Here is a 9,957-nt window from a genome sequence, read left to right as displayed (position 1 = left end):
CGGTGCCACACAGTTCCAGCTGCTTCACGCGGCCCCGCTCACAACGGCCCTCGGGCAGGAAGGATGGCCCTCGCTTTACAGATGGGGAAACCGGGACACAAAGGTGTTCAGTCACTTGCCCAAGGTCAACCTGGCTCCGGACCCCGTGTTCTCAGCCGCTGCACTCACAGCTGAGCCTGAAAGGAGAGAAACCAGCCTCTCCCTTCCCAGGAGGCCCAGGCATGCTGGGAGCCCCGGGAGTCGGAGGGAGGGGGGGACAGCGGGGGGGTGGGGCTGATGGCACTGGCCCCACACTGACATGATGCCACGTTCCAGGCCAGTTTGCTCCTCACAGTCGCCCGTGAGCAGGTGCGGGGAGCTCTGCCATCCAAGACCCAGGGGCGAGGTGACCAGTCAAGATCCCATAACAACTCAGGCTCAAGCCCAGCTCCCTTGAAACACATCCCAGCTGGGTGTGGGCTTGCTTCGACCCCAAGGCGGGGAGCCCAGGCGCCCTGGGACCGAGCAGGCCCCTCTTCCCCGGGTGGGGCCACCCCGCAAGCCGTAAACGCGACGTGGGGCCAGGAACGAAGGGAAGAGCAGCTGCTGGGTGAGGAGCCAGAGGCCCGGCTTTCCCTGTGACTCCCCGTGTCCCCCACTGTGCCCCCTGGAGCTAACCGGGGTCTCTTCTGGCCCGAGGACCGGCATGTGGGGATGCGAACAGAGCAGCAGCCTGTCCCCCTGTTGTCACCTCCTCTCCCAAGCTGGCAGAGCGGAGGCTGTGCTCACACCCCAGCCCAACAAGGCCGACTGGGGATTCAGGATGCTGGGCCCAGGTAGCTCACTGGATACACCTCAGGGGAAGGGCCTCCTGCCCCTGGGGAGCCTCCAGCCCCCCTGGACTGGGCCACGTGGCCCCTCCCCTCAGGATCCTCCAATCTGAGGGGCAGACGGCTCCTGTGTCCAGCTTCCTGTTAGTCAAGGGGGGGGGGACACCTCCACATCTCCTACTGCCCCACCTTGGCAGGTACATGGCACTCCAGACTTAGCCTGAATCAGAGCGAGGGGCAGGCTCTTTAGAGGAGGCCGTGGGTGTGAGGGGACCACAGAGGAAACAAGAGGGGTGCAGAGCTGCAGCCCGATGCTGGCAGAGAGGATGGGGTAGGAAGCGGGGAGCCAACCGGCTGGGACTGGGGGAGGGGGACGTGTTCATCAGAGCGAACCGCGGAGCCTCCCGGCTTCAGCTTTCGAAGGAGAACCTTTGGGTTGGGAGTGACGGGGCCTCGGGACTCCTCCTCTTCCCCCTGAGTTTCTCCTTCCTGTTGGGGCTTCCTCCTTCCACTCCGGCCACTGACGTCACACGGGCCCAGCAGAACATGTCCTTTTAGGCACCGGCTCACATGTGAACTGAAGCCCCTTCCCCGGGGGCTCCCGGCACCTGGAGACCAGCTGGAACTTAGAGGCTTTAGGAAACAATCGCTGTTGAATGAAAAGCACGAAGAGGACAGAAGGGGATTAATGTGTGATGGCCACAGGCTTAACAATAGCCCAGCCCGGCGAATCTGGGTTTCCGAAGCTGCCCCGGCTAAGACTTGGCAACCTCTGAGCTGGCCTGGCTCCTTCCTTCTGCCTCTGAGGGATGAGGAGCCGTCGAAACCCAGAGCAAAGAGGGGGTGTCTTTCCTAACCCCCAAGAAACTACATGGCCCCTCAAAAGCCCACCTAGTCATTCCCTTTCGTCCCCACTCTGCAGTGGATGACACCTTGAGGACAGTCCCTGTGTGCAGGGGCCTGGCTTTCCTTTGGTGGGTGCAGAGATCTCCCCGCCCCTGTTTCTTAAGCCACGACAATTCGGGAGGAATCAGAACCATGCCTGCTCCTATGCAGGATCCTACCCGGGCCAGGGTCTCGGGAGAGCTCAGTTCCGTGTTTAAACAGCCGGTGCCGGTCTCCGTGTAAACACAAAACCAGCATTGGCAGCTTCAGGCTCGAGAGCCTGGTACTCTGCTCCCAAAGGCCTGGTTTGCCCCACTCCCCCGCTTGGCTGTGGACCAAGGCCACGCTCGGGCCACGCTGGCTGCCCCGTGCAGTCTGTGCCCACCGGACCCCGGGTCCCCCCACCGATGAGAGGGCAGCCAGCACTCTGCCCTCTCAACCGTTCCCCTCCCGCCACAGGCCCCCTTCTGCATCGGACTTCCAAGGCTGTGTTGTCGCAGGTAATTAAAGGGTTTTAATTAAATTAGGATCCCATCTGGCTGGGATCAGTCAGGCCCTTAACGAGGATTGTGTGTCAGCAACATCAGAATGTGGATGGGGACCCAGACGTGTGGGGGCTGAATGGGGGGACTGGAAGCCTTTCAGACGGGGGTGAAGAATCCCTCTGAGCCCCTGGCGGCTCCCTGCCAGGCAGCAGCCAGTTGTTCCACCTCCCAGAATGGAGGCCTCGCGCCTTGATGGCGGAGACCAGCGCTTCCCCTTGTTTGTTCCTGCCTGCGAGTCTATAAAACCTCTGAGGTGTGGCAAGAGATGTGAGCACGGTCTCAATTCTACAGGCGAGGAAACGGGCGTCCACAGGAGTGAGGTGCTCAAACACACCCACCCAATCAGGTGGAACGAGACTTAACTACTAGAAATGGAGAGCCAATCAGATAGAAACTTGGTAAGAAGAAGATAGAAATTTGCGTTTTCTCTAGTGGAACAGTCTGGAAGTAGGCAGCCTCGGGCTGGTGTGATATTTCTCTCCCACCAAGTTTTCAGGGAACAAGATGTTGCCCTTCATTTCTAGGCTATGGTTTTTGTCCTCGTGGCCCAAGATGGCAGCTGGAGCTCCAGCGATCACATCCATATTCCAGGCAGCGGGATGGAAGATGGAACAAAGAAGAAGGGCCACACTTAAGGTTTCTGGAAGTTGCCAAATAACCCCTTTGCTATGTTACTGCTCATGTCTTAGTCCCATGGCCACATTTGGTGCAAGGGAGGCAGAGAGATGTGTTTATTTCAGGCAGCCACGTGCCCAGCTAAAAACTGAGGATGTCGTTACTATGGAGAAAGGGGGAATGGATATTAGGGAACAATGAGCGGTCTCTGCCACATGCATGATGGAGCAGAACCAGGTCTCCCACCTCTGGCCCGAGCCCTTTCACCTACCCGCCAGGAGTGGGGCTGAAGTTAACGCCAACTCATCTCCAAAAACAAAGAGGAGGAAGCAGGATTTGTTAAGCAGCTCGGTTAATTTTCCCAACAATGCTGCAAGGAAGGGAGGTGCCAGTTTTTCACATAGGGAGGGTCTGGGAGGTTATATCATTTGTCCACACCCCCCAGCTACAAACTACAGACCCAGGGGTGGGACCCAGATATATCTTCCCACAGCACTCAGGTTGCCAGCTCATGGAAACTGCCAGCCTGTCCCTTGGGACCGTCCAGCGGGGTGGCCCTGAGACGATGAGCTGGGAGACTCGGCCAGGCGTCCTTCGCTTGGGTTGTTATCAGGTCAGCCTTTGACCTTGGCAGGCCAGCAGGAAACAGGGCCCCCTGTGGGACCAGAAGCCAGCCCCCCACTGCTGAGTGCCAGGTCTCCTCTGGCATTTGTGCCTCTGTGGAGAGCGGCTACAGCGTTTGGACAGGTTCAAGCCTCGGGCTAATGAGAGGGCACGGTCCTCTCGTGGCAAAGTTCAGTGGTTCTCAACCTTCCTAATACCGCGACCCTTTAATACAGTTCCTCATGTTGTGGTGAACCCCAACCATAAAATTATTTTCGTTGCTACTTCATCACTGTAATTTTGCTACTGTTATGAATCGTCATGTAAATATCTGATATGCAGGATGTATTTTCATTGTTACAAGTTGAACATAATTAAAGCATGGTGATTAATCACAAAACAATATGTAATTATATATGTGTTTTCCAATGGTCTTAGGCGACCCCTGTGAAAGGGTCGTTCGAACCCCAGGTTGAGAACCGGTGTTGTAGTTGGTGCCAAAGGCTATGGTTGTAAGCTTGACCTTGTGGTCCCAACCTGTGGTCCCAGGGGCTGAGTGATGTGGGCTGCGGGAGGTGCAGCAAGTGCTGCCCAAACAAAGCTTGATAGAGTTCAGGTGCATGTAATTGAGTAGATTTGAAACCCGCGAGAACATTGTAAACACGCCCTTACTTTGCCTCCTGGAATCTGCTATAAAATAAAGACTCAGCTTGCAGGCTGTGGCGCTGTCTCTCCATCAGAGAGCAGCGTCCCACCTAGCCCCAGCTTTATTCTCTTGTCTGTCTTCTTTAATCCTTCACTGCCCCCCGCCCCTAAGGTTCACCCCTGACAGTGCTGAGCGCGGCACATGCCTCAGTGACAGGGCGGCAGCTTCACAAGCATGTCAAACTCACATCCCGCAGGCCGCATGCCTCATTTATTTGGCTTGTGTTAGCCTTTGAGTTTGACATGCTTGATCTAGGACTCTGGCAGGTGCCGCCCCCACCTGATCTTGCCTCTGCCCTGTGGGCTAGTGGTGCCTGGCCTCGCCCGTCCCCAGCCCCTAGTTCTCCCCACAGAACCATAGACGACTCAGAGTCCTAAGTAGGAATGTCTCTCTCCCACTCCCAGCCATGACATTGGGTCACTTTCCAACACAGAGCAACTGGTTCTGTGTCCCCCACAGCCCCCTACACACATCACTCGATAATCCAGGCCCCTGGTTACCCACAACCTTCGGCTGCCTCTACCCCGCACCCCCTCCCCCCCTCACACACACCCTTCTCTGAGCTTCCCTACCCACCCACTGCCTCGTGCATCTCTGAGCAATGGGCCTTGACAAAGGAGTGCCACATGCAAGGTCACTGGTATTCCTGCCAAGGAGGGGCGGGGGTGGGGTGGGGGGGGTGACTCAGTTCCCGCTTGCTCATCCCAGGAAAGGAGAAAGAGGGGGAGGGAGGAGGGAGGAGGGACTCAGGAGGAAGACTCAGCTTGCTGCCGGGTGACCTGATGTGTACTCCCTCCCATTGGCTTCACAGACTGCCGGGAGAGTCACCCCGTTAGGGATCGGAATGCTGAGGCCCGAGCAGCGCCCGGTGCCAAGTCCCAAGGGCAGAGACGCTCTCCAGGTGTCCGACGCCCGGAAAAGAACAGGAACTGTCACGTTGCAGCTCCTGCCCTCAGAGACACTCCATTCTGAGGACAGCACAGACCCTGGCCCCCGGTCTGATGCAGAGATACCAAGCCATGACCTCAAAGAGCCCCGTCTGGGAGGCCTGTCCTGGGATGGAGGAGGCGAGGACCTGCCCTGGGGCAGCCCCCCGCTAGTCTGAGCAGCGGGGGCAGGGCCAGGGCCAGCAGCCTGGTCACTGCAGGGCAGTGGCGGGGGGGGGGCACAGGGGGGGGAGGGTTCTGCAGGGCAGTGGCGGGGGGAGGACACAGGGTGGGGGCGAGGGCAGGGCCCAGAGCTTCTCCTGGGAGAGGAGCCGAGCTCCCTCCTGAGGGGCCTGCTCCCCTGTGTGAGCTTGACTGGTAAGAGGGGTCCATCTCAGCGACTGGGGACCATCTCCCAGGGGACACCGTAGACGTTGCTCACCAGTTGGATGGACCCCTCACCCTGTGAGGACCGACGGGCTGCAGAAGTATCGTGATGGCAAGAGGAATGGGGCCCAGCAGCTGATTCCAAAAGAATTCCGATTTTGGAGGTTTTCTGTCAGCAAGATCTAGCTGAGCAGAGCGCCTGGGGATGGGGAAGGCAGGAAAGGAGGACGAGACGGCGGAGTGTGCGCGCCGGTGAGATGAAGTTATTAAAATGAACCCACCCCCTGCTCGGGCAGAACTGCATGCCAGGCTGGCCGGCCCTCCAGCTGTCGGCAGCATCTGGCTCTCCACGGGAGGAAGGAGCCAGGGGCTGGGGGGTCAGAGCGCCCCCGGTCCTGCTGTAGGTCAGCCAGGCCCCGCGGAGGAGGGCCCAGGACCACCGCTTGCTGCTGCCCCGCTCTTGTCCTCCAGCACCCACCGGGCCGTGGGAGGGGGTCCTGGCTGGTGTCGGTGGGTGGGCACCTGCAGGTGCGACAACAATCCCAAGTCCCCTGCGGCAGGCCCGGGCCCCTGGGCCTCTCTGAACACTAAGTCCCCGTCCCCAGGGCGGGAAGGAAAGAGGGGTGTGGGGCAGTGGGGGTGTCTCAGGCTCTGGCCCAGGAAACCCGGTGCAGGGCCAAGAGGCTGGGATAGGAGTGTGAGCTCATCACGCGCCCTTTCTGGGTCATGTCATAGGAGGCGGCTTCTAAGGCCCCGTCCAGCTCTGCTCTGCACCGTGAGGGGCACTGGTCCGTGCTGAGCGCTGCCGGGCAGGGAAGACAGGTTGGGGGTGGCGAGACCATCTGCCCCGCATGCCAGGACACTCCTGACCGGGGCTGCATGGCCAAAAGGGACCCAGGGTGCTGCCTCCCAAAAGGGCAGAGCTAGAACGACTCCAGAGAGGACACTGTGATCTTGGTAGTGAGGGCCCAGCCTTCCCCCTCCCTGAGCCCCGAAGAGCCCAGCCACCTCCCAGGTGAGGTGCCCCGGGCAGCCATCATTCTGAGGGTCTCCTGTGGACTGCGGCAGGGGCATGGCTGCTTTTAAGCCCCGTGTGCCCCGATCCATCCTGGCCTGTTCCTTCACCAGCAGGTCATGAGACTGAAAACCCAACCCCCCGATTCTCTGAAAGGACCCTTCCCAGGAGCAGCAGGTGCAAGGCGCAGCCGGGAGAGGGCATCAGAGGCGTCGCCGCATCCAGGGAGGACCTTCGAGGTCATCCGAGCGGTCCTCCAAGTGTGACCCCTGAGCCGGGAGCGCTGGCCTCTACCTGGGCACGGGTTAGATGGGGACATTCTTGGGCCCCACCCAAACCTCTGTGGGATTGAAACCCAGAAATCTGTTTTAACAAACCGTCTCGGTGGTTCAGAGGCCCATCTACTATATTCGAGACCCTCTGGGCTGGGCCAGCTCCTCATTTTATAGAAAAGAAATGAGAGTGGACTTGCCCAAGGCCACAGGGCAAAACACTGCCGGATCTGGGACCCCCACTGGGCCCACCCAGACGGCAATCCAGGGAGGTCACCAGGAACACCCTTCTATGGCCCATCCCACCTACCAGCTCTCCCCCCCACCACCCCAGCTGCTTTTGCAGATGCCACCCCATCGGCTCCCACAGCTGCCTGAGCCCTGCCGCTCTGGGCCCCAGCACATGGCCTGCCACCATCTGAGAAATGCTGGCTGGACCCCCGGCCCTTTCCCCTGACAAGGATCCAATGCCCGGGAAAGCTTTATTCCCTGCTCCAAGAACAAGACTCTGCACACAGAAGCTGACAATCAGGTGATTTCACAAGACCCCCGCCCCCCACCCCCCACAGACAGACACCACGGAACAGGGCCGGCACACCCTCCATAGCCTGGCCTCCCCCAGCCCCACAGCCAAGGGCGAGGCAACATCTCCATCAGCCCCAGTGCGCCAGGCAAGACTACCGAAGGGTGGCTCACCGGACAAGATGCTCGCAGAGGAGCCGGCAGGGGGTGGGGCGGAGGAGGGCCACAGCGCACAGGCGGGCTGCCGCCTATGGCCTTGGTGCTGGGAGAGCCACGGTCACCCTCTGTCTCAGCTGCAGGAAGGGCACGAGGAGGGTGGAAGAGTGATGGCAGGAGAGGGGATTTTGGAAAGGGGTGGCCTGGCTGGAGGCAGATGATCGATTTGTCACGACATCAAAGACTCCAAAGTCACCACGTCAGCCTCAAGCCGAGCTCAGTCCACAGTCCAGGACAAGGGGCTCAGGGCTGCCCACTGAGAGGGCCTGGGGAGTTCCTCCTGCCTCCGCCCCCCAGGACTGGCTCCCAGGAGGCCCCATCCTTCACTACCTCCTCGGTGTCCACACTGACGAAATAGCCCTCTCCTTGTTGCTGTCCTGTCTCCGGATGGCAGGGAGGGAGCCACGGTTTTAGGCTCGTCTCCATGACTTTATTGGGGCCTCACTGGTCTGCTAGCCCCAGGGGCCTCCTGGACACAGCATCCGCCTGTCGCTCAGTGGGGACACCCGGGAGGCTGCTCAGAGACCCTCTCAGCCTCCAGTGCGCCTGCGTCCTTGGGACTCCCTCCACGACCTCAGGATAGAGGCCAGCACTTGGGACCCCTTCCCGAACACGTGAGACTTGGCCCTGGCCCCACCCGGCATCTCCTTCTCTCCACCCACTCCCTGCCTGAGGCTCCTCCCCTTCCCTGCCCAGTGTCCAGACAGATGGCCTCCTGTGGGCAGGCCTGTCCTTCCAGCCCCAGCGTGGCCTCTGTGGCCCGCCCAGAGTCAGCCGGAGGGGTAGTAGGGAGTATCGCTGTGGTAGTTGTAATCTGGGCACACCTTCTGGACCAGCCTGTAGTCCGTGCTGTAGAAGGCGATGTAGACACAGACGACTTTGAAGGGCTGCGAGCAGCTCCAGGTGGCTGAACTCTGAGCGTGGTCTCGGGAGCAGGTCTTGGCTGGGTCGTGGGTGCAGAGCGAGGTCCGGCGACCCCGTTCCACCTTCTCCCACTCCATTCGGCAGTTGAAGATTTTGGAGGCCTTGGCTTCGATGTAGATCTGCTGTTCCTGGTGGAACTCCACGGCTTTACTGGGGGGCACGAGGCTGATGGAGATGTTGCCCTGGCCCGTGGCGTTGTGTCGGAAGTGGACGCTGAAGGTCCCGTTCCCGTGGTCCACGATCTTCCCGGTGACAAGCAGGTTCAGGGCGACCGTCTTGATGTTGGAGTAGAAGTCGCCCCAGCCAAAGATTTTCTTCACCTTGGCTGACGGTGGGGGGCTATGCTTTGGGTGGTTGGGGGGCTGCCCAAGGAACCCCCAGGCCTCCCCAGGTGGACCCAGCAGCCCCAGGAGAGTAGAGCTGGTCATGGGGCGGGACTTCGGTGGGATGTGGCCCCGCTTCCGAGGCATCCGGGGCCGGGGCTGGCTCTCGGGGTCATCATGCTCAGGGTCCTCGGAGCCGGGGGGACCATCATCCTGGCCACAGATGACCTGTGGGAGGAGTTGTGATGAGTGTGAGAGCTCTGTCCCCAGGAGTTCTGGTCCATTGCTCCCACTGCCAGCATCATCTCTCGCCCTGTCTCTCCCACTGACTTGGCACTGAGGGGCCCCTGCACTGCCCACTCATGCTGGGGGCTGGGTGTACCCACTGACTGGTGTCAGGGTCCCATCTCCTCCCCGCCACCTCCTCTCCCCACTTTCTTGCCTCTGACCATTATTTAAAGTCTAAAAGGATGGAGGAGCATTCTCTCCAGTGGACCACGGCTCCAGGGATACGGGGTCCCCCAGCTCCTGCTCTTGGGAGAGCTGCTGTGTGACGGCAGCAGCATATCCCTGCGCTGACAGAGCCCCAGGCGTAGGAGCGGTGGAGTGAAACCCCAGGCTGATGGGGGAGGCACCGCCCTCAGAGAGCCCCACCTCAGATGGAAGAGCTCCATCCTATGCTGGGGGAGCCCCCAGGTGGACAGAGGGGTACGGCCCTTGCCTCCTGGGACTACTAGTCTGCTGGGAAGATGGGACACCATCCTGTCCTAGGACAGTTTCTACCCCCAGAGGCCATGGGAACCAGCAGACAGTGGAGCAGGAAACGGAGCCCAGGGACATTCTCTCTCAAGTATAAATACAGCAGGACTGTGGGGAGACCCGGAGTGACTTTCACCCTGAGGATGGCCCAGGGCGTGGAAAGCCTTACCCTCCCACGGGGACCCCGAGGACAGGCCAGGGCCTTGCTTGCACGACGGGGTAGGCGTTATCACTCCCATTCCACAGATGAGGACATCAGCACTCAAAGGTTACATCACCAGGAGGCGAAGTCACATGGGGTCAGCCCTCCCACTTCACCACACACTCCCAGCCTCACACACCAGCCTCACAGTCCTTCCATAGGGGTTTGATCCAAGCCCCATCCCCACCCCGAATCTCCTGTAAAACTGCCAAGGCTCTGCTGGACCAGCTCTGGCAGCCGGCGACACC

At 60.3% G+C, this 9,957-nt stretch overlaps 1 protein-coding gene across 3 annotated transcripts in view; it reads right to left on the bottom strand.

Annotated features, from left to right (window-relative positions):
- Positions 1-7,226: 7,226 nt before the first annotated feature.
- Positions 7,227-9,957, bottom strand: part of NXPH3 (neurexophilin 3) — a 4,280-nt gene continuing 1,549 nt past the window's right edge. For 2 of the 3 annotated variants that reach the window (XM_005868152.2, XM_005868153.2), the window contains exon 2: positions 7,227-8,976. In XM_005868152.2, the coding sequence (XP_005868214.1) occupies positions 8,272-8,976 (705 nt within the window). In that variant the 3' untranslated portion in view covers positions 7,227-8,271. Of the gene's footprint in view, positions 8,977-9,078; positions 9,279-9,957 lie in introns of those variants that run through there. The other variant, XM_014541160.1, reaches the window with a different exon arrangement.

The sequence above is a fragment of the Myotis brandtii genome, unplaced genomic scaffold, assembly GCF_000412655.1.
Source record: "Myotis brandtii unplaced genomic scaffold, ASM41265v1 scaffold265, whole genome shotgun sequence".
Lineage (NCBI taxonomy): Eukaryota > Metazoa > Chordata > Mammalia > Chiroptera > Vespertilionidae > Myotis > Myotis brandtii.
This window is presented reverse-complemented; position numbering and strand designations above follow the sequence as displayed.